Consider the following 25,228-nt stretch of genomic DNA (forward strand, 5'->3'; position numbering starts at 1 on the left):
AAACTCGTATTCACGTTCAGATGCGGAAAACAACGAAAAAACACTGATGCAGCCAGCTAGTTCGGCTAAGTTCGGAATAAGAGGGAACTACCTGTATTCTGCTGTCATAACCATTCGGCAACTGGTAAGATACCAACTGCACCGTAGCTGATTTTAATCCTTTAGGAAATTATAATTTCAACTGCCTTTAATGTTAATCGATTTAAGAATAGATCAGTACATTCTTCGCAACCGAATTATACTGCGATCAATATTAGCTTATTGATTCGTTTTAAGACCAGAGACCAAACGCTAATGAATATTGACATAAATATAAATCTGATGTGGATACTATGTGACTTCTTCATACGACCTGTTAAATTAGGCACGTTTTTGGCTGTTCTGAACTTATTTCCTCGAATTATTCTAACTTAATTCAACAAAAGTTGAAAATGACATCAGAACCTGCAAATTTCGAAATTAAACATCTCAAACAAATTTTGTCATTTGGCGTGAAACTTCTTGAATTTTTACTTTTTCATAATAAGTATTAAACATTCTGAAATATAAGTACATGATCCAGGAGGCGGCACTAAATGATTTAAAGATAGATTTCATTAGAAAGAACTTTAAGCCGGGTAAGGGAGTTGAGTACACATATTGATATTTTTGGTATTGACGATTTCAATAAAAGGGAGATGTACAACTAGAATAATAGCAGTTCCATATACACCATCTCAACGCTCTACTGCTAATCGTTTTTGAGTTACGCTAGATACATACGTACGGACGTACAGACGTCATGAGAAACTCCATTTTGAATCCATATTTTAATATATTTTTCAAAAAAGAGTCCTTTATTATGTCCACATGTACAAATGTCACGGGAAAAGAAAACGAATTGCGAAGGGTTAAACGGATATTTCCGTTGAGACATAATACCCCAAAATTTTCCGTTTACAATATTTTCATTACTTGGTAAATGGAAATGATAATTCAGTAAGTCTGCAGAAGTCTCTTGCTTAATTTTGTTGCCTCGCATCTGAATCACTAAAATAAACAGAAAATAAAAAAGTCAAACCTTTAAAGTTTTATAGCAGATCCGCATATTACTTCAAATTGAAAGACTCTCGTCGCTATTGTCTCGGAAGTTGATTTAATGAATACATGCTTTGTTTCTTCCATTATAAAGATCACTTATAAAGTATAAATCCATTGCATAAGAATAAATGTTTATTCATAACATAAATCGAAAGAAATGTGAAATTGACCGTTGCCATTGTTTTAGATATAGACATCTCTACACTCATGCTGAAGTCTACTTCTTAGCTAAAATTTTACGTGGTGTATATATCTATGTAAGTTTTCAAAACATTCATGTGATTACAAGAATTTGGCATTAGTTAAGATCCAAAATTTACCAGCAATCGAAATGATCACTAGCGCTATTTTAAAACTAGAACCTCGGTTCTAGATAAACAAGAAATGTATAACATTACAAGTGTAAATGCATTGAAGAAGAAAATTAAGAACATTCTTGCACTTACTCGGGCAAGCTGAACTGCTAAATACAGCGATTTTTCAAGTTCATCGTTGGATGGGAAATTGAAAGCTTCAGTTACTGCTTCCATCAACTTCAAGTTTTTCTGAATGAAGGATCTCGCATCCCTAACATCTATTCCTAAGGAAGGTTCCAGCTTTAGAAATGAAAAATAAATAAATAAGTAAATACATGCAAATTAAATGATCTAAGTGCAATAAATGCAATTTTTATAAAGAAGATTCTGAAATTGCTCTGATTTAAACAGTCGCCGAAAAGCATTTGTTAAGGTTTTTCTCTGATCTCGCAGTTTGCCACTGGTGCACTCACTCCTGTTAACCCATTTCTTTCTTTCTTTTTAGCTTTGTTATTAAACATCACTTTTTCCCACTTATGTCGTATACAATTCAACAGCAGAATTAAAAAAAATTAAAAACACCGTGTGTTTAGAATTCTCGATGAAGTGTTAAGTGTTGGCACACATTTTTCTACTTTTTTTCTCTTTCTCAGTTTATCAGTGTACAGTTTTGTCACTGAGATAGCTTGCAATTTTTTTAATTTTTATGTTTTGTGTATTAAATTTATTAAATAAATAGCATGCATCTATGCCACATAAAATTCAGTTGAATAGCAAAATAAAAGAATACTTAAAAACAAGCGTTAAAAATTCATGAAAGTTTTGCAAAATATGAAATATAAAATTCGAGATTTAAAAATCCAGGTGCCGCCCATATGTTCGAGTGAGCGACTACGTTACACTGCAGGAAACATATACATTGTATATTTTTGGATATTCTTCATTACTTAATTTCTTTAAAAGTAATACAAGGTGATAATATTTCCCTGCAACAATTTGAAAAGTGATTCGAACATTTAAAGTGATACACGATCAAATCCTGTTTCGACACTAATAATCCATTCTGGCCAAGGCCCACCAGCGGCCGAGCGGTAAAGCCGCTGAACACTGGTAATTCGGTCCGAGGTTCGAATCCCGCGAACGGGCTGGCTGCATGGGTGTTTTCGTGGTTTTCCCCATGTGTAACGTGTATACGAGCCAGTTTCCCTTGGAAAGTCCTCCACGAAAGGCATCCATCCCTCCTCTTAGGCAGATAGCCCTAGTGTGCTTTGCCATAATTAAATACACCACCACACCACCACCATTCTGGCCAAAGCACTTTGGGGTTAATAAAAGTGAAAAGATTTAATATAGAATTGTATAAAAGTATCATTTATTTATTTTTTTATAAGTCTGAGCATTATAGTCTGAGTAAAATTTTTTATTATGTTTATATATGTTAATTTCGATATTAATATACTAATTTTTATAATTAATCCTTTTTTAAAATATGGATATTTTTTGAAAATAATGGATTTTACTAAAATAGAATTAATTTTAATATAAAAGCCTCACAAATAATTCTTAAAAATAAAGAAATTGTACAGATCAAAACAAAGTTGCATGCCAATAGAAAATAGAAAAAATTTAGAGGAAACACTGCTCAGTAAGGACTTTCGTAGACACAGGGTATGTAACACATAATTTAAATTACAGTGCTGTCCTGAGTTCACTTAAAAATAAATAAATAAGTAATTTAACTTACATAAATAAATAAGTCCAAGCTGTTTGCGAATGACCATCGTTCCCGATTTCTGAATACTAAATTGCTCACTTTTGCAGCAACACGCTTTTTGTAAAATTCCTGCTACCAAATGCATGCTTTTATTATCTTTTTCTCTTGGAGGATAATTTTTTTATTTATGAGAACAAAATAATTCAATGAATACAAGTAATTATTTCTATAAATTGCTTTTAGGTAGCATTAAAAATATGTTGTTAGGAGCTTGGTCTCTCGACTCAAAATTTCTAGTTTTCATATTCTTTATCGCGTGATCACATCTGCGAAGCAATTTATTATAAAAAAGGAACATATGTTTAAAAATCTTTGAATAGATACTGAGGAAGCAACTGCGATATAAAGTGACTCTTAGACTCCTGGCATATCTGTATCTTAGATTTAAAATAAATAAATAAATTATGATTTCTATAATTTTCTTACCCTGAGATATACTCAAAAACGTTTTAAATTCGCTTTTATGGTCTCATCAATAAATTTAGATTTGCCTTTCTACTTAATCCAGTTTTCTCACCACAGATAAGTCAAATCGAGCCTTATGTTGTAGGTTGTGTCTTTCACTAAATATATATATATATATATATATATATTACTTAAATATTCTAAATGTTTCATACTATATATTCATTATAATTATTCATTTTAAATTCTTCGTTCAAAATATTTTACTAATATTTAGATCGAAGCATATGTCATTGCTATTACACTTTTGACACACCAATCGCAATATTGACAGGAACCAATCGAAAGTTTATACCAGTTTGACATGATGTATACATTCACCTTTAATATATTAGCCGTCCTGTTCTCAGGATCTTCTTCGACTGTCAATTTCATTATGACATTGTGACCGTAGCCTATCTTACGGAATTTAACGAGAGTGTCCATCCAGTTGAAAGCAGATTGACTCCAATTTCCTCCTTCTACTGCCGGCCAACCTCCTAAATCTTCCAGGATACGCTTCAGAGACTTACCGTCCTCATAATCTCTCTCCCATTGTGATTTGTCTTCTGCCGATAGAAAAGGTTGTGAGCAAAACAGATTAAACATAAATACTAGTCTTGATGTAAATTTATAGTTATAATATTTAATTCCTAATTTATTTATTATGCAACATCAATTACAAAAGCGGGGAATTATGCTTTCTTCCTTCCGAAATGATTTAAAGTACAAGTATTTATTTATTTTCTCTTCATCTTACATAAAGGTCTATAAGTTCATTGCTTCAGTTTTATAAACATTTTAGAAAATTATTATGTGCATATTTTTTATATAGAGCGTGTTTGTTTTTAAACTGCCACAATTCAGGAGCTTCTGAAGCTCGATCTAACAGTAGCAATGCCACCAAATTTTGTACACGGTTTAAAAAGTTTCCGTAAAAATCAACATCCCTAAAGTCGCCTATAGGGGGTAATGTATTGCTTCAGTAATCTTAACAGATAAGAATTAGACAAATGAAGAGTAAAGAAGAAATTTCAGTGCAATACTGCTTTGATGCAGAAAATGAACTACGTCAAAGGGTTACAGTACACTCGGAAGGATGATATTTCAGTGCACCGTTGCATTTTATTCAACAAAAGCACGCATTTCCTCGGCAAAGGCTCATAATGTGACCATATTTTCGTGGATGATACATTCATCCTGTATGCTATATTCTCGATGGTTGAACGCAACATATCACAAGCAGTACAAGCCATGACATGTTGCACGTTACGGTCGAGATCCAACCAAGATAGACCTTGGATACAAATAACCCCACATTTTCCACAGGAAAATGCCACATTGGATTAAATCCTGGGAGCAAAGCGCCATGCAGGTGGAAGAAAACGACTTACGAACTTTTCTTCTGTAAATGCATGCGCAACCGCCGCTGTAACGATAGATCACCATACGATAGGGCTCGATCCTATAAAAAAGGTTATCTGATAGAGCAACTTCCTCCGAAGTTGTGGAATGACAAAACTAGTCAGCATGCTGTTATATGTTTGAGTGGTAACGGTACAGATCTTTGGTAATGTTATAGTAATGTTCTCGGAAAATAATGGGTTGGTGATGAAATCTGTTGTGAAGCCACAATAAACAGTGACTTTTGATGAATGTAATAGAATTTCCTCAAGTACGTGAGGATGTGCGTAAGCCTAAATTGGAGAACTGTGATTACTAACTGTTCCGTTTAGGTGAAAATGGGCCTGATTACCCCAAAGAATATTTCAGGATAAGCATCGTTTTTTTTCATTCTGGTAAGAAATGTCAGAGCAAATACCAGTCGTTTATTATAATCGTTTTGTTCTAATTAGTGTACTCAGCTTATTTTGCATGGGTGGAAGTGAAGAACGTTCCGCAAGGTTCTCCATACGGTCGAAAGATTCAAATCCCCCACCCCAATTGTCTCTCTATGATTCCATGGGTGCCGTCAACGATTGCAGTTGCAATATCAGTAACTGTCTGTTCTGACACCGGTTTGCGCCTTCTACTAAACAGAACTGATAAGGATCATGTTCCTTCAAACTTGAATCGTGCCTTTCAAAGCACCAATTGATACCGGGCTTTTATGTAGCTTGTTATACGAGTTCTTAAACTCACGAATAGCGAGACTGCGTTCGACTGTTGGGTATAAAACAACCACAGAAGTAACGAGCATCGACCTACTGAACTCAACTAACATTCGAAATGTCTTCGTTATTTCACCCCTATTATAGACTGAATTAATGCTATCGTTTGCACAACCGACCATCCATATTTTCAAATTTTACATGCGTTTCATGAGAATTTTCAGCTGCGCAGACTACAGCTGTGAAAGCAAGAGCTGGCTTACTGACCCAGCTAACATTCGGAATATCTTCGTTATGTTCTCCCTAGCTTTACAGACTGAATTAATGATGCTGCTATTCTTTAAGTAGCCGAGCAACCCGTATTTTCAAAATTTTACCTGCTTTTCATGGGAAGTTTCAGGGGTGTAGACTACAACAGTGCCAAATTTCTCCCTATCGGCGACATTCGGAGATATTTTGTTTTCTATGAATATTTTTTCCCTTGTCATGATCAGTCCTCCTACCAAATTTGGGGATTTCCAGTAAATAGATCGAGGAATAGATGGCTGTAAATAGTATTACTTCAAAAAGAACAAAACCGCTTATTATATATAAAAAATCTTACTCAGTATATACAAAATATGTTTGGGGGCGTATTTAGCTCTGAATTCTGTCTCGTGAGTAAAAAGGTCTGCCTTAGACGAGCTGTGAACAGAGGGGTGCAGCATGAATTGCAGCTCAGCTTATGAAATATTATGAATTATGTATTCTTTAATTACTCATTGCAGCTTGTGTAGGGAATTTCTGTCATTCATTACATATCATGAATTCATTACACAAACTGTACACTACTAGATTTCTCTCAGGTACATTTGACGTCTCTAATATTCATCTAAAAGAAAACTCCTTAGCGTAGAGAGAAAAATATTTTTTTCTAGAAAACATTTAGATGACCTGTGTATGGAAATGTTGCCATTTAGTAAACATATTTAACTTGAAAGTTTTATATTCCAAATTAGATTTCATCTTTGGTTTCCCAAATGTTCGTAAAACCTTCACTATTACTCTAATTACCATTTCAAAATTGGCATACTGATATACTACATCTCAACAATACAAACTATCAAAAGTTTCAATTTTAAACGAAACCTTGTCAGCATATAAGGCTGTGTAAACCATAGGGATCCATTACGCTTAGCGAAGTACCTTCGCCCAAGTAGAAAAGTTTCTGAACACTGATAGTTCGATCCGGGGTTCGAATCTCGGTGAACGAACTGCATGGGCGTTTTCGTTTTCAAGTAGAATGTCTTCCACTCCCCTTAGGCAGTAGCCCTAAATGCTTTGCCGTAATCAAATAAACCAAACCAAGGCACCAGCAGTATTGTGCTTAGCGCCGGACCCTGGCGTTTACTCTAAGAGACTGGTCGCCAGTGAGTTTGTTCTTATTATATTTAATTTATTTTTATGCGTGAGGGTGTTTGGGTGTCCACCCCATTTCTCCATATCCATACATCTTCTGCTTTTAACAGGTAAGTTTAATCAGATTAATGGATAATTTTAATCTGCATAAATGCATCCAACAAAGTTAATTGCTTTTTGCCTTATGGCTGTGGAACTAATATCTTCTCATAAAATTTTGTTGTGCTAATCATAGGAGCATATTCTACGCCTGTTTTTCTCAATGTAATGTTGTCAATACTATTAATCGGTAAGACACTTCCATTAAATCTGAACAAGAACCCAATTAGATTATTAAGTGATCTCCATTAATAAGAAAACTGAAACTTTATGAGAAAAGAATTCTATTATTTCTGGTTGTTTTAGATCAACAAATATTGCATAAAGTGTTACATTAAACAACTATGTTTAAAAAGATATATCATCTTAAATAAGTCTTTATTATATCTGCGTAGATCTGTACAGCATTTTCATAAAAATATTTTAGCTCATTTAGAAACAAAAAACATCTAATTGTAACTGATGCATTTATATAAATTACAAATTAAAATTAATTAAACTATCTTTCGGTTGAAAAGTATCCTTAAAAGCAGAAGGTAGAAATCTCTCGCACAGAAGAATAAATGGCATACAAGAAGAACAAGCTGCCTGGTGATCGGAAACAAACAGACAAAGCCTCTCCCTAAACACAACAGGTCTGGTACCGGCTGCCTGGGTCCTGCTCCTTTGCCTTATGTAGCTTCTAAGCTTATAAAGATTCTTTTTAAATCTAAAATTATGACAGTTTGAGTAGCTGAGATATAGAATATTCATATGCAATCTTTGAAGAAATTGACGTAATAGTAAATTTTAGGAAGATCTGGTAGACAAAGATCAGACTTATAACACATATCTCCCTTCACATATTTTCGTTTCCACTCGTTATTGCAACCTCTTGCGCTAAGCTTCTAAGGATCTGATGAGTCAGTCCATAACAGCATTTAAATTTCTATATAAATGAAATCCGAGTTCAAATAGGATATTCGAAGAAATTCCATCCAACACAACATTTTACCATTACTTTTTTCATTCTGAAATTGAATGGTAGTAAGTCTGTCTAAGACTGTGTCCCACTACAGTTGTCTGCTATGCATCTGAGGATGGATTGCTACTTAATTCAAATTTCAAAGGCATGTTATGCTAGTGCTAATATATTTAGTACATTTAACTGTGAATCAACAACCGTTTGAATTAAAAAATCTGATATGGATATCACACGACTTCTTCGTGCAGCCTATTAAATTATCCACATTTTTTGCTGCACTTCATTTAAACATACGAGAGCGAATCAAATATAAAACAGCCTTTTGTTTAAACAAAATTTATTTTATAGGAAACATCTACATTTTTAAAAATTACTTTTTCTAAATAATACCCTCCTTTTATGATACATTTTGCTCAAGTTTTGGTAATGTTTTCATTCCATTCACTTAGATTGAAGTTGGACGGGTATCTAAGCAGCTGCCGACTTGATCTTTGGTCTCTAATCGCTTGCCTCCAAATGCTTCTTTGAGGGGTCCAAACATGCAAAATTTTCATGGTGATAAGTCTGGGCTGATTATGGTGATGGATGATCAAAGGCTTTCCAGTTCATTTCCACCAGTTTCTGCTGCATTTCATCTGCTGTGTGGGGTCTAGCTTTGTCATAGAGGATCAACAGCTCTCGGACGGGACAACCTTGTCTTTTACATAACTTGATCAAAGAGACCGTAATAGCAGATTGCATAAGTGTAAGAAATCCACCAGTAGGATCTCCTTCCAGTCTAAAAAAACCATGGCCAACACTTTCCCGCGACAATGAAGTTTTGGCTTTCACAGATTTCCTTCGTCTTTCCTTCTTCACTCCATGCTTTCACGCTTTAACTGGGTGGTTAATGATGCACCCATGTCTCGTCACAAGTGAAACCTTTATGTGGAAAAGGTTCCTCTCCTTCTTCAGAACGAGTTTGAAACAACTGAGAATTGCCAACTGATGCAGCTTTTTGATCATCATTGAAAACCAACGACTGAAATCTAATAAAATGAGATTTTTCTGAAGTCCAACTGCTTTGTGATGACTGATTGGACACTTCCTTAGCTAACAACAAATTCTTCCGAAATTTGAAGCACTGTGCGTCGTTGAACTGTTCGATAAGCTCACGAACACGTCAATGTTTCCATTAGTCGCACTGTTGCGAGGACGATGGAGATGACCTTGATTCGCAACACGTTCACGGCCTTGCTTGAACTTGTTGCACCAAACCTTTACTCTTGACCATGAAAGAGTAGCTTTCTATAATTGGGCATGCCGTCTGCTGTAAATTTAGGCTGGTTTCACGTTTTCGCGGACGAGGAACTTTATAATTATGCGTTTCATCTATTGTAAGGGCTACTAAATAAAGCACAGGACACACCAGCTGCTGTGGTTCCCTTAATCTAGGCAACCCCATTTAATGACTTCAACTGCCCAAACACATACAAATACTCATCTCGACGCTCATACAATAAAGGTTCCTTCCTATTTGATTGCCATACGCATTTTTTCGAATTATTATAAGCTCAAGAGCCGATCCCTCAAGGCAATTTGAAAACGATATCGAAAATTGCAAATTTTGAAATTAAATATCCCGGTTACTTTTTGTCGTACAGGAATCAAACTTCATATAACTTTATTTTCTCATAACGAGTATCAAAGTTTCCTAGAAATAAGCATAGCAACGACAGCATTTAATATTATATTTCGTTATTTGCGAAAATTAATTTTTTTTAAAGTTTGACATCTACAAAACATGATTATTTTCATCATTTAAAACACTTTCGTAATTGAAAGTATATAACTAAGACTAACGATTGCGAAAATAAAGGCCCGGTAAGAACTTTTAACTCGAGCCAAGGGTATGGATTTATATATATATGTACACATATACGTTTGGTACTGGCCATTACAATAAAAGAGAGAGCTGCACAACTAGATGGTATAGCACTCCCATGTACAAAATCCTACCCTTCTAATCTAATTGTATTTGAGTAATGCGAGAAAAATACTACATACGTAAGTACAGAAGTCCCGAAAAAAATGCCTTTCGAATCCATTTCACAATCTTTTTTGGGTAAAATGAGTGGTTTATTCTGTGCGTACATACAGATGTCTCACAAAAATCGTCCAAATGGATTCGGGAACGGTCAAAATAGATATTTCCCATGTAATATGATACCCAAAAATTTTCAAGATTACAATACTTTCTTTACTTCGCACAAGGAAGCAAAGAATAATTGCTACGCTCTTAGAATATACTGCTTTTTGTGTAGAACACAAGCTACGTGTCTTACACTACACATGTAAAATAGAAAGGAAATTTTAAAATTAAAAAAAAGATAGAAGTATCCTCTTTTTGCTTTCTTAATAAAGATTCGGTTTATGTATTTTCCATTTAATTCATTACTAGTAATTTATAATTTGCTTGCGAGAGCCTTCAATATCCTTTGAGCCTGTCTAAAATTATTTTTCAAATTTCTTATATAGTTCCCCTTGATTCAATGCCCATAATACAGGGATAATTTATGAGCGGGATTATGGCAGAATTAAAGAATGCTTTGTCAAGGCCTGCTATCCGTTTCTGGTCCTTCAATCTATCACGTTCTAGTAACAATACTCTTCAAATCCTCATCGTCATAACGTGAACTAAGCATGCATATGCAGCTTCATGTTTTGAAATAAAAAGAGGAAAAAGGTCTTTAAGAACCAGGTCTGATGATAGTGGAAAAAAACAAGCTGAAATTGTGCTGAATAGTAGCCTGGGAATTTGAGCTTTGATTTTATATTGCCAAGTAAAAACAGTATTTTTTTTTGTTTTTTGTTTTTGTTGATTTGTCAAGGCGTTTTATCTCTACAGCTTAGTCGGAAATAGTCAACAAATTATCATAACAAATATCCATTATGGTGGTATTATGTGAAATGTAAGAAATGAAGAATTGTCCTTTTCCTCTCCAAAAATGGTATTCAAAATCATCATGGTAGATTTTTAAATTCCTAATTTCCGTCAAACAATCGTCCAAATGATATGCGGCGAGGATGTATAGTGTGTTTTTACATCATGCTCTTTTGTATGCTTTCTGAGTTACATTATTTCATCTTCCTTTGTTGGTCATAAATAATTTTTTATAAGCGCTTATCATTAAGAGAAATTCTCAAGAACATCTGACCAGATCAAAATCGCAATAACAACCTTGTATTTAGCGTATATATATTAAGACAATCGATTTCGAGGGCAGCTAAAGGTCCCTCCTCATCAGGAGAACGAAATTACTAGAAAGGGGAACAGAGAAGAAAAATTAAGCATTTGCAAAGGAGTCTCATTAATACTTGGTTGTGATCAGCACTGCAGGTGATCGTAACCGGATATCGAGTCAGAGTTCCACTGGCCGCCTACTTTTACTGAGCCGGGCTATCTGATTAAGCATATAACACATAGACTAAAACACAAACAAATCAAGGAAATCAAAACATAATGAGCGAGGGGCACCACCTTCACGCACCAAGTCTGAACCTTGATTGAATCTGACCAGATGTTCTTCATTTTTGGTACCAACATTCCGGGTATTCATCTGGCACAGACCTCTAAAATTCCCCTTTCACCTCAGGACATTTTTGCTGATTCTAGATTTATATCCATTTCTCTAAATCTGAGAAACTACTATTTGAGTACTTTGAATCATATACGAGTTTACTACATATTTATTCATTATTCGCATTCATACTGTAGTCTGGTTTGGGATCATCTTTGAGTAACGTTATTTCCTGTCTAAACATTACATTCCACCTTCTGATGGTATCATAGGAAGATTCGGTATCACCCTAGACCAATGTATTCATAAATATTTACTAGTGTTATATTTTCTTCTCTGAAGAATTCGATTATTACGTAATGATGTTACTGTGAAAGACCGAAATTGGAGAATATCGACATTCACAGGTGAATGTCAACACATACCAAATACGTCGATAAAAGACCGAATATTTGGTTATATTCTTGTACATTCGGACCATCACCGGTGTATGTAGACAATCACAGATATACTGTGGTGGAGGTCGAAAAGAGAAGTCGAGTTCAACAGAGGGGCTACTGCCTGTCACCAAATCCTTTGCTCTGCTGCGATTGAAGTTATGTAGGATGTATTTGTTATACTCTGGAACACTGTTTGTCAATTTATGCTAGGTTTGATGGTACGCGCAACGTTTTCTTATTCTTTTTATCCAATACCCTAATTTATGTTGAATGGATACTGCAGTAAATCGTGAACGTTTAATTGAAAATTTAAATGCATTAATTGCGAGTAAACGAGAAGACAATTGTTTTTATTTTTCAAACACATCTCTCCTCACCGGAATTGATTACTCCTTATGAAGCTATGTTTGGCATTAAACCAAGAAGAGACATAGCATCGTCTTTTTTGCCTGGCGAACAAATCGCAAATATTGAAACCGAAGAACAACCCTTAAGAAATTGCTAATATTTTTGAAACCGAAGAACAGCTTGAAGAAACTGTTAATACGTTTGGTCGTCATTTAGTGCAATAGCGCACTATTCTTATATCAGCGAAAAGGTCTTTCCAAGAGCTTGAATTTGATGTTGATTTCATGCTATTTTGTCTAATATATACAGAGTAATGATCTTTTAAAGATTCTACTCCATTGTCTAAGCGATCGCCATTGATAACAGAGCAAGGAAGTACCAATATCAGCGAAGTGCTATTTAGCAGCGTTTTTATAAAACCGATAGCTCGGTTCCATCTGTTCATCCAGCCACAATCGAAGTACCATAGGATAGCTGATACTTTCCGCCCGCGCATGTTACAAGTTTGAAAGCTGTAGTGTCATTGTGTGTGATAATATTTCGTGTTTTTTAAGTGTCGAAGCGCGCATATTTCTAGGATACTTACGTTAATATCTCACCATCCTTTGGGAATATTGAAGAGATACAGTAGTAGCAAGGTAGGCCTCCTTATTACCTTTATTTTGATGTGCATCTCATCTTTGTAGTTCCAATAGTTCTATTTTTATAAAGCATTATTGTTTAATTACGAATTTGGAATTCATTTTCCCCATGCCTAAGCCCCCTGTTCGTCCTTGAGAACTCTACAACGTCCATTATCCAGCCCCCTCTACATTCCCTTACCCTCTAAGGTCACTTGGGAGTTACCATGGAAGTCAACTCTGCACTGCCATCTAAAGGACTTTGCAAGAACTATTTTCTCATGCGCTACTGTTTACATCCAGGACTTAGTTCTTTCCCCGGTAACACATCGGTATATTCTTTCAGTGTCGCACCAGTGTAGCATGAGTGACTTATTCTAGCGTAGCATTTCTTCAACTATTAGTTCTTTCTCGGATATATTAATCTTAATTTTCTGCTTTGTTTAATCATTTTAGTTCTGAAATACTATGCTTTCCGAGTAATAATATCAATTCTTCAATCAATAATTCTCGTTTATTGTGCTTTCTAGGAATTGTAATTAAAAAAAAAAATTTATTGCGTTGTATACTGTTTATGATTATCCACTTTTGTGCACTTCACTTAACATAACTTTAATCTCCTGCATTATTTTTGTATTACAATTCTCATTTACTGTGCTTTACATGTTAATATAATTTTAACTTTCTGCAGTGTATAATCAATAATTCGCCAGCTTACTGCATACGGCTAATATAATTCTAATTTATTGCATTATATAATCTCAATTTCTCTAATTTCTGATCCCTCGAATGCGCTAACAACTCTACACCAATCCCTTACCCTTTCTTCCTCCTCTATCTCAACTCCCACTAACATATTTAACTACTTAGATAATTAAGCTCATTATTTTTTCATTCCTCTTGCCACCTCATCTGTAGCTTTCAAACTCCTCAGTAGTTGTCCTCATTCATCACGTACTTAAGTTATAATTTACTTATATTCAGTAAGTTTTAAACTTTATACCAGTCTAGTGTACTGCCAGCATTAGCAGTTTGTACAGTACTTTTTTTTGTTGTTGTTGCTGTTGTTGGTGGTGGTGTTTAACTAAACTTACCTGTTAACAGTGTTGCTTTAATTTTAATATTTATAGTGTTCACTTATCATTCTATTTTTTTTAATTACATTATTTTTCTGCATTCACAATTATGCCCCTAGCATGGGGTAAATCTGTTATCCAGTTAGCATCGCTTATCTGCGACAATCTAGTAATTTTCATTTTGCTAGATAACAAGAGATCTTTTTATTTTAGTACTTTATTTACTTTTGTTTGCTCACTGTATTATATTGTATGCCAGTATCCAATTGTTTTGCAACTGTATAATTATGCCATCCACTACATCGCACACACACAAACCCAGTGACTACACTGAAGGCACTTATCCCCCCATCCCAAACACATCCAACATACTATCGGAAGTAGCATCCCATTCAGCAAACTCGCACATGTCAGTGCCTATATCTGCCTCTGACATCTACTCTCGCTGCATAGAGATCGCAAACTCACGTTACAGCCTCAGATATGTAATACCCAATGCTATCCGGAAAGAGCTAATCTCTCTATTATCAGCGCTCTATAAACTAACCAGCAACAAAGCAAATGAAACTTCCGAAATCGTCAAATCCTGCGAACAACAGCCCTGCACCGCTGATGCAACAGCAAACAACTCACAGTGCTGCTCAAATCATCCACAGCCTGAAATTCCAAAGGACGCTACCAATTGTGATAACTATGAAGCACCCAGCATCAAAGAAACCTACGCACAAGTTCTGAGGCAAAAGAAAAAAAAAGAGCCAGTCCTTCTCATCTATCCAAAAGACTCCAGAAGTGTGTCAAAATTACAAAAAAAAAAAAAAACTGCAAGAGATTTTCCCGATCGAAAACATCCAAACTCAGATAAAAAAGATAGTACCGATAAAGCAAGGTGGACTTGCAGTACATTGCACATCACAGGATGATGTAGCTAAGCTAGACAGCCTCCTGAAACAGACGGAAAACGCAACTGATCTAATCCATACCAAGGTACCAAAGCTAAGAACCCCTAAGTGCACCATCCACCGACTGCCGCCGAATACAACAGCTGAAGCAGCAAGTACCACACTTGCAAAAGCTACGAACAGCAACATCTCCGATTTTAAGCCTCTGTTTAAGCTTAAGGACAAATACAACACAATCAAATGGATTGTGGAATGTAAAACTGTTTCATTCCATAAATGTATGAACTTACGAACCGTCCACTTTGACTGGCACACCAGTTCAATTACAGAATTTATAGGTGCTCACAGATGTTATCACTGTCAAGCGTTTAGCCACCGCTCTAAGGATTGCACCTATCATCCACACTGCGCTTTCTGCGGTAGCAAACACCAGGAAAGCGAATGTAAATCTAATAGCCCTAACTGCATAAACTGTGAAATAAACAATAAGCATTTCGGCACCAAATACTCATGTGACCATCCCACTTATGTCAACTATTGCGCATCCTACAAAGAAGAAGTTTTAAGAATAAAAGGCAGAACGCAATACAATGAGTAGTCAACCTCCAAGCAACGTTAATATCATAGAAAACCATCCCACTGCACTCCTCCGTCAGTCTAATCGTCAAAATGGAATTAAAGCTCTGCATATCAACCCTCAGCGTTCAAAGATAGCCACCGATAATTTAATACAAGGCATTTCAGAACAATATCATGACATAATTTTTGTACATGAATTTTGTATATGAAGAAAAGCCATCGAAATATAACAAGTGACAAGTGACGGAGGACGTGACCACCACCCCTTTACTATTAAGTTAATTAGCATAGTGTCACGCCCGCCCTTATCTTGAGTATGACCCGTGATGCCTCATGGGTGGCTCGCACCGCGCGCCCAAACCCAACGCCTGGACCGTCCGGTTGGCAGTTCTACGAATCTAATGCCACCGGGTTGACGCTCATTCTTACTGCCCAGGTCCAGTATTCATTGAATAACCAAATAGTTAAGTAGTACATGGCCGAACTGGGCTGAAATATATTTGCTTGTAACATACAATTTCCGAATTGGTGCAGGCCTGTGTACAGATATTACAAATTACATACCTGTGTGTGTGTGCACCTTACATTTTTGTACATAATACATTTCAATGCTTGTTAACAGTCACATGCTTATGAGAGTACAAATTACATAATACATTTAGATACTTGTAGCTGACACATGAGTATGATATTACAAATTACAATTAAATACATGACACGTTGGTATGCTTGTTACAGACAAATGGGCATGGGAAATGCTTTTGTTGGCTGTCAGTGTGCTAGCATGTGCATAGTTTTACCCGAAGTTATGCTGCTGAATATCTGAGATTATTACTTAATTTTTTTTTCCGGTGAGATTCTCATACCTTGAGGTATTGCTCTCAGTGTAGGCGAATATTGTCTTTGCTGGGTGCGTTTTGCACAGACCATTTCATGTTAGATATTCATTAATGGGTTACACTTGGCATATTTCAGTGCCCATGTCCATTAGCTTTTTTATGATCTTTACTATAGCCTTGCTGTGATACTTGTGCTTAATTAGGAACCTTCTAAAGGCCTGCTCGTTGTTCTGCGGGTACGGAAAGTGCATTCCTTCTGTAAGCGGGCACTGATACAAATAGTGTTCTGCTGTGCCCAATTCACCGCAGCTGCATTGTTCTGAGTTTGATATTCCAAATCTCGCAAAGTAAGCAGGAAAGGGCCCATGCCCTGTAATATAGTATACCATTTGCGGCTGTGTCATTATGAATTCAGAGTCTACTTTGGGCAGCAGTGCATGGGCTCGGCGGCCGGTGTCCGCATTGTCCCACGCCGTCTGCCATAGTAAGTGAGCTGCATCTCTCAATTTCCGTTTGAGGTAGGACACTGGCTGCGGTATTTCTATCTGTGCGGCCTCCATGTTCTGGGCGGCTTCCTTAGCTAATCTATCAGCTGTCTCATTGCCGGAGTTTCCGACATGAGCTCTCGTCCATTCCAATGTTATTCTCATTTTTTGGTTTCGACGTAAGTTTTCCTGTATACCCTCTATGATTGGGGAGCTGTGGGCGGGATTGAGGACAGCATGCAGGGCTGACTGACTGTCCGTAATGACACGACTGCAGGGGTGTTCCCGATGTATCGAAATATAACAGACATCCCGTTCTGGGTCTTCACAATCTCCATTGCAACCTCGACAAGCCACCTCCATGAACTGATTTTACTGCATACATGGATGGCTCAAAAATCGAAAATAAGGTAGGAAGCGGAGTTACCATAAAAACAAAACCAGGCCTCCACTCCGAATGGCAAGGTTATCTTCGGCCGCAAAACAGCGTATATCAAGCAGAGCTCATAGCCATACTAAACAGCATTGTGCAACTTAATGACTTAAATACAGATACCATCCACGTAATCACCGACAGTCAGTCTTCCATACATGCCATCAAACAACAGCACACAAATTCTCCTATAGCCCGGCAAATTCAAGACATCATAAGCACAAGTAATAAGAAATTTGTCCTGTCATGAACCAGAGGGCACAACGCCTGTGAAGGCAATGAAAGGGCCGATTATCTAGCAAAACAGACAACTCTAGAACAAACAGGATGTCAAATTCATATAACATGGCCTAAATCAGCATTAAAACACAAACTAAAACAAATGGCGAATGAAAAGTGGCAACGTCAATGGGAACAAGGACCACAAGGACGACGTACATTCGAACTACTACCCAAGGCTGATGAAAATACCACAATTTCAACCTACTTCCTCACCCAGTACATCTCGGGTCACGGTCCCTTACCCAAGTATTTTTATGATCGCAATATGACTACGTCGGATAGATGCATATGCGGGAAATGCGGAGACCCTGAACATTACATGTTTCAGTGTCCGCTTACGTCAACCTATCACATTCGCCATCCCACCGACACTGGAATAGAATTTAGAAGATTCATTATTAAGCACCGTAAAGTTTTCCAAAACATCAAAAATATTATTGATTTCTTACACCGCCAAGCCTGGACCTGTGTCATCCATAGCTTACAACCCCAAATAATCCTCTAAGTTCATAAAAGGCAACAATAAGAATATCCACTCTCACCCTCATACTATACAGGAGTGCCTTTAGAAAAAATACTTAAATATATCCATTTATTGAGACAACCGTAACTTTTCTCATACCACGAACTATGAACTACTTTGTAGGGTTTATGTTTATTTTAACTAACATTTATTTTAAGTTTAAACTATCTTTCCTGTCAAGCTTTACTTTCCCCTGGAACTGCCAATGCCAGAGTATGTAAATTTTTAGTAGAACGCGCAAGGATTCAAATTATCAGCGGAAGTATTCTGAGTTAAATATAAAGGAAACGAGTTCGAAGTGTGCTTTTCTTACTTCACGAGCGCGGAGGTAGTTAGTCAGAAATTGAAGAACCACGCGTTTCGGCTTGTGTACTTGCCTAGGCAAATTGCTAAACTTTCAACGTAATATTCAGAGTTTACTGAAGTATCAGCGGTATTGTAAAACGCGGTGAGGTTAGTTACGTTTAGAGAGCCTCGTAGTTAGTGACTTGTTAGTATCTCTTTTCAGTTTCTTATTTTTATTTTACCGCAGGGTCGGCGTAGTTTGTGAGCGTCAAGAGCACGCATTTGTAATTTCTAAAGTTGAATAAAAAGGGAATTAAACCCTTCTCAAGACTCTGTCTAATATCCAGTTTCAGCAGTCACCACTTTGTTGCGTGCAGGTTGGAGGCGCGCAACTCTACATTGGCGCCCGAACACTTGTCGAACTGAAATGGCCGAAAATCGGATGGAAACCGCTGGACAACACCAAGAAATGAGAAGCCAATTGGAAGGATTTGGATACCTGGTCCAGACTTTGAGAGCGTCAATCAAGCCAAACGTCAATTTCGACGGAAAAAATTCGGTGGCGAGATTTCTAGAAAGCCTAGAAAATCACTTTCAGCTCTACCCTGTGCCTGAAAGACAAAAAGTTGCCATCGCCACATCCGCACTCAGAGGACAGGCCGCGCTATGGTGGAAGAATATAGGCAAATTTTTATTAGGGGAATTTGGAGGCCAGACATATACATTTGAAAATTTCAAAAAATCGTTATTAAAGGCCTTCCCCATAGTGAAAGATCGAGCAAAGCTAGAAGCCGAACTATATAGTTTCTATCAACGGAATATAGAAGAGTTGACGGACTTTATTCTGCGAAAAATTAAACTGACGGATATGCTGTATGGGAAGAAACCCGACGCGGAGATTATTGAAATAATCTTACCAAGATTGTTACCTGCTGTTAAAGACTACTTCTAAATTAGAAACCCAAGCACATTGCAGGAGCTCTTCGAATTGGCGGTGAAGTTTCAAAATCGCAGAATAGCGGAAAAAGCTAGAGGGGCATCGTATTCTCAAAGTAACCGAAGGCAATCTTCAAATGAGCAGACCAGAAATGCAAACCGCTCTTATGGGGGAAAGAGCTATCAAGCTAACTCATCGAACCTCGAAGGTCAAGGCCCAATAAGGAAATTTGAAAACAAACGTCCGCGTACCCAGAAGGCAGAACTTGAAAGGAAAGCTTTAAACGAGTAGAGGGACCTGTGAAAGCCAGGGTCCAGACCCCTGAAGTTTTAAAAAAACTCTCAAAAAGACACTTAAATACGGTCATCGTAAAGAACTCACATCTACCAATTATACAAGTCCTGGTTGGCGATGTACCAGTAGAAGCCCTCATCGATACAGGAGCAGAAGGTAATTTTATGAGCGAAACATTCTTCAAAAAGAATTTTTATAGGTTACGATTATTTAAAAACAAAAACACAGAAATTATAGCGGCGCAAGGAAAAACCTGTTACTGCATCGGGAAATTATCATTAAACATACAGGTAAAAGCCTCAAAGTATTAATTTTTGTAGTAAACATTTGCAAAATCCTCTTATTTTAGGTATGGAGTTTTTAAGGGCCGCGAGGGCCAAATTGAATTTTCAGGACAGTTCTATTGTGCTGGAGATGGACCAGAGCGTGGTGGAACCTTTGGAACAACCGCAAGTTGACCTTAGCCATTTCAATGACCATGAAAGTCAAGCCATCCAGCAAGTGGTGAGTAATTTTTCAAACTTGTTTTCAGAAAGGCCTGGTAGCTGTCAAATAGTTACGCATCAGATACAGTTAACCGCCGAAAAACCTTGTAGGACTAAACCGTATCGTTATGATAAACAAAAAGACCTAAGCATCGAAGAACAGATTCAGGAAATGTTAAAGAACAAAATAATAACGCCTATAAATAGTGAGTACGCGAGTCCAGTCATACTATGTAGGAAAAAGAACGAGTTTTCTCCTTCGGATAAAAGGGCTTGGAGGTTTGCTATCAATTACAGAAAACTGAATAGTATTACTAAATTCCCAGTTTACCCTTTGCCGGTTTATAGAGGAAATTATTAGAAACATTAAATCTACTAGATACATGACTACTTTGGACTTAACGACTGGCTACTATCAAATAGCTATGAGACCCGAAGACATACATAAAACCGCGTTTATAACAAAATCGGGCACTTATGCATTTTTACGCATGCCCTTTGGGTTGTGTGGGGCCCCATCAACATTCCAGAGAGCTATGGACATTGTTCTAAAGCCTGTCCTAGTAAAATCGACTTTAATCTATCTACATGATATAATTATAACGAGTAGTACGTTGGAACAACATATTAAAGATCTAGAAGAAGTTTTTAAATTATTAAAAGAGGCCGATCTTACAATTAACGCCTCAAAATGCAAGTTCGCAACTAAAGAACTTAAATATCTGGGTTATAAAATTTCGCAAAAGGGTATAGAAACTCAAGATTCAAAAATAAAAGCAATCAAGAATTTTCCGCCTCCCAACACCGCCAAGAAACTTTCTTCTTTCCTTGGGTTATGTTCTTATTATCGGTCATTCATAAAAGATTTCGCTAATATTGTTGAACCCCTGTTAGTAATTAAAAGAAAGAAAAGTAAATTCACGTGGACAGCGGAAGTTTATACCGCATTTGAAAGATTAAAAGAAGCGCTCATCAATGCCCCTGTTTTGAAATTCCCGGAGGGGGACGAAAACCTGGAAATTGCAGCAGATGCGTAGGACTATACGGTAGGTGCGGTTCTTATGCAAAATAACCATCCTCTGGCATTTTTTAGTAAAACGTTGAATCAAACACAAAGGAATTATACAGCTACAGAGAGAGAAACATTAGCCGTATTAATGGCTCTACACAAATTTCGAGTTTATTTCGGCAAAGCGCCAGTAACAGTCTTTTCGGATCATGCGGCTGTTGGTAGACTTTACTCGGGGAAAAACCTAATGCCCAGGTTAATAAGATGGGCTTTAAAACTCCAAGAATATAATCTAATAATAAAATATAAACCGGGTAAGGAAAACAATGTAGCTGACGCACTTTCTCGTATAAAACTGGACGATGAAGGAAATGAACTTAAATGCGCTGTGTTGACTTCAAAAATTTTAGATTCTAGAGATACAATTATCGCTGAACTGAAAGCTGATCCTGAATTTGGAAGTATCTATGCATATTTGAAAGACCCCGAAAGCTTTGAACATACAGATATAGATGCGATAAGAAATAGAGCAGAAAACTATGAAATAATAGATAATTTATTATTTTATACGAAAACAACAAACGAAAATCTCGAGTACAAACCAGTCATCCCAGCCTCGCTTCGATTAAGCATTTTGAAGGAATTACACGACGCGAAAACAGCGGGTCATTTAGAGGTCAGAAAGATTTTAAAAATGGTACGCGAGGCAGTATATTTCCCGCAATTATACAAAATAGTAACTGCGTATGTCAGGTCCTGCAATCAATGTCAGTTAATAAATGATATTAATTACAGCCCGGCCGGGTACTTAAATAGCATTTGCGGTACATTTCCGAATGAAATTTTAGGCATAGATCTTCTTGGTCCTTTCCCCAGAGCGAGTTAAATAAAAATCGTTTTTTTTTATTAATTGTAGATCATTTTTCAAAATGGACAGAAGTTGTTCCACTTAAACGCGCATCAGCCAAAACAGTCGCAGATGCATTCTTACACAGATACATTTTAAAATACGGTGCACCGATAAAAGTCATTAGCGATAACGGTAAACAATTCCTTAGTCAAATATTTGAAAACATATGCAGTGGACTTGGCATACGCCATATCAAAATGGTTCCGTATAGACCACAGGCAAACATAGCAGAAAGAGTTAATAAAAACATTGTAAAAATACTTCGCAGTTACGTTAGCACACATCACAAGCGCTGGGATGGCTACATAAATCAGTTAGCTTATGCTTTAAGAACGGCAAATCACGATACTACGGGAAAAACCCCAGCAGAATTATTTTTAGGCCGAAAGTTAATTACGCCTTTAGATAAATTATTCTTTGTGCAACAAAGAGAGCAAGAATTTAAACAGAAAATGTGCAAAAACTTATTGACCAGGCGCTTAAAAGCTCGGATACGGCAAGAAATAAGCAAAAAATATATTACGATAGAAAACACCGTTAAGCAGATTTTAAAGTTGGGGATAAAGTATTGAAGCGGAAATTTTCTTTATCAAGTGCCCCAGACAATTTTACTGTAAAGTTAGCTCCAAAATTTGACGGCCCCTATGTAATTCAGGAAATCAAAATAGTCGTATTGTACCTTAAGAACGAGAGAGGGGAAATCTGTAAAGCAATTCCCGACCAGGTTAAAAAATACTATAATCAAAATGATTTTGAAATCCTTAAAAGTTTCTTGCAGGACTCAAGCGTAAAAGAAGTATAAGGTCCCGAAATAACGTCACCCGTTCCACCACCCAAGAAGCAGAGAACTGAAGAGAGACCTAGCCCTTTTACAACCCAGGCGACGGTACCGAAAAGAATAAACGAAAACTTTCAGTCTCCAGCATTAAAGAAAAACAAGAATGCAAAGCCACCGCATAAAGAAACCTTGGTAAAGAGGAAAACACCACCTACAACGTATCGCAGTAGAAATTATACATCAAGGAGAACGCTCCCAGGGCCAGAGAGTCAGGTGCAAACAAGGCCGCCGTTCCGGAAAATAAAAAGACAGCAGGAGGAACGAAAAAACAGCAACAACAGAAGAAATTCAAGAATGACTCCAGACCGGAGGACGCCAAGACCAGCCGTCCAGGCTAAAAACGAAAAAGACAGCAACCCGACGACTACTACGCCAAGAGGCCAGCATGCAGAGGTCGCAAAAGAACTAATGTGGACGACACTCGGAGGTCAGTAAGGAGAAGATTGACGTCCATGAAACCTATAACGTGGGAACAGTTCTGCCAGAAAAGAATGACGGAGTTCCAATCATCGAAAACTCAAAGATAACTTAAAATCTTCTATAAAATTTTTCTTTTGTTCCGAAATGTTATGCGTAAGTACGAAGTTCTATGTTTTGACGAAAGTCAATGTGTCTGGGTTGAGACTTCGTTTTGTTTTACTTATTTAGCTAAGGCAAATGTATTATTTTCTTTCAGTATAAAATCTAAGAACAAGCAGTTTCTGTTGGTCGAAAGACTAATTCTGTTATGTTAAAGCCAAAATTTGGCCGAAGATAAAAATAACTTCGTATTCTTGTATTAATGAGAATTTTAGTTTCACTGCCGCCAGTTTGGCGAAGAATGAGTAAAGTAAAAATTTATTTTCTCTTATTCATTGCATGGTAAATTGTAAAAATCATATGTATTAGAATTTTGTAAATATACGTAAATACTTGAAAGTTATGTAAAAGTAAAATTTAGTCTAGAAGCATAAAATTTTAGATGCTAAAAGTAAATGCTCAAAAGCAATGAATTCAAATTTACGTATTAAACTGTAGATAAAATCATGCTTTAGAGCGAAAGCCTGCATGTCTAAAGATGAATGAGGGGGAAGTTAGAATGAATGTGTTTTGTAGGGTTCTCCACCTACACTTGAATTTTAAGTATGTTAAAGTAGCTCATCGAGTTGTAGAATGTCGAGTAAGGTGTGTCTATTTGGTCGTTGAATTCTAACAAATCATGGTGGTTAGGGGAAGTGTTGTAATACTAAAACACGAATATTCCCCTTTTGACACCACACATGGTGGAGAGCCAGGGTAAAGTTAAATTAATGTTTGAATACTTGAATGAATGTGAATTAAGCAGTAACTAAGGAAAATAAATCGTTTAAAAACAAAAATGTATTCAGTGTCAAGAAAGTGTAAATTATAATGTATTTAGAAAGATACTGATACTTATTCCTTCCAGATGCTGGAAGGAAAAGAACAAGATTGATTGCTGAAGTCCAGGAAAAGTTTCTGTAAGAAGAGAGATTTAAATAAGTATCTACAGAAATTTAGTACACCTTTTGTGAGATAAGATTTTTTATGTAAACGAGGCTCTTAAAAGTTAGTTCAGAATTGTAGAAACCTTTCAACAGGTCGTTTGTAGGACCTGCTTCCAAGTTTTCCAAATTCTGGCAGCGGCAAATGTAAGGTTTATATTTATTTTAACTAACATTTATTTTAAGTTTAAACTATCTTTCCTGTCAAGCCTTACTTTCCCCTGGAACTGCCAATGCCAGATTATGTAAATTTTTAGTAGAACGCGCAAGGATTCAAATTATCAGCGGAAGTATTCTGAGTTAAATAGAAAGGAAACGAGTTCGAAGTGTGCTTTTCTTACTTCACGAGCGCGGAGGTAGTTAGTCAGAAATTGAAGAACCACGCGTTTCGGCTTGTGTGCTTGCCTAGGCAAATAGTTAATCTTTCAACGTAATATTCAGAGTTTGCTGAAGTATCAACGGTATTGTAAAACGTGGTGAGGTTAGTTACGTTTAGAGAGCCTCGTAGTTCGTTAGTATCTCTTTTCAGTTTCTTATTTTTATTTTACCGCCGGGTCGGCGTAGTTTGTGAGCGTCAAGAGCACGCATTTGTAATTTCTAAAGTTGAATAAAAAGGGACTTAAACCCTTCTCAAGACTCTGTCTAATATCCAGTTTCAGCAGTCACCACTTTGTTGCGAGCAGGTTGGAGGCGCGCAACTCTACAACTTTATACTGTG

The 25,228-nt window shown here is 36.7% G+C and overlaps 1 protein-coding gene across 1 annotated transcript in view; it reads right to left on the minus strand.

The window, feature by feature from the left end:
• The window catches only part of LOC118187497 (neprilysin-2-like), a 135,289-nt gene that overhangs the window by 74,809 nt on the left and 35,252 nt on the right, over nt 1-25,228 (minus strand). The window contains exons 5-6 of the mRNA XM_035357734.2: nt 3,937-4,163; nt 1,527-1,676 (exon numbers count right to left, since the gene is read on the minus strand). Coding sequence (XP_035213625.1) covers nt 1,527-1,676; nt 3,937-4,163 — 377 coding nt within the window. The remainder of the gene's footprint in view (nt 1-1,526; nt 1,677-3,936; nt 4,164-25,228) is intronic.

The sequence above is a fragment of the Stegodyphus dumicola genome, chromosome 2 (genome assembly GCF_044657685.1).
Source record: "Stegodyphus dumicola isolate Sdum_Otavi_A_Nest chromosome 2, ASM4465768v1".
NCBI classification, from domain to species: Eukaryota; Metazoa; Arthropoda; class Arachnida; order Araneae; family Eresidae; genus Stegodyphus; species Stegodyphus dumicola.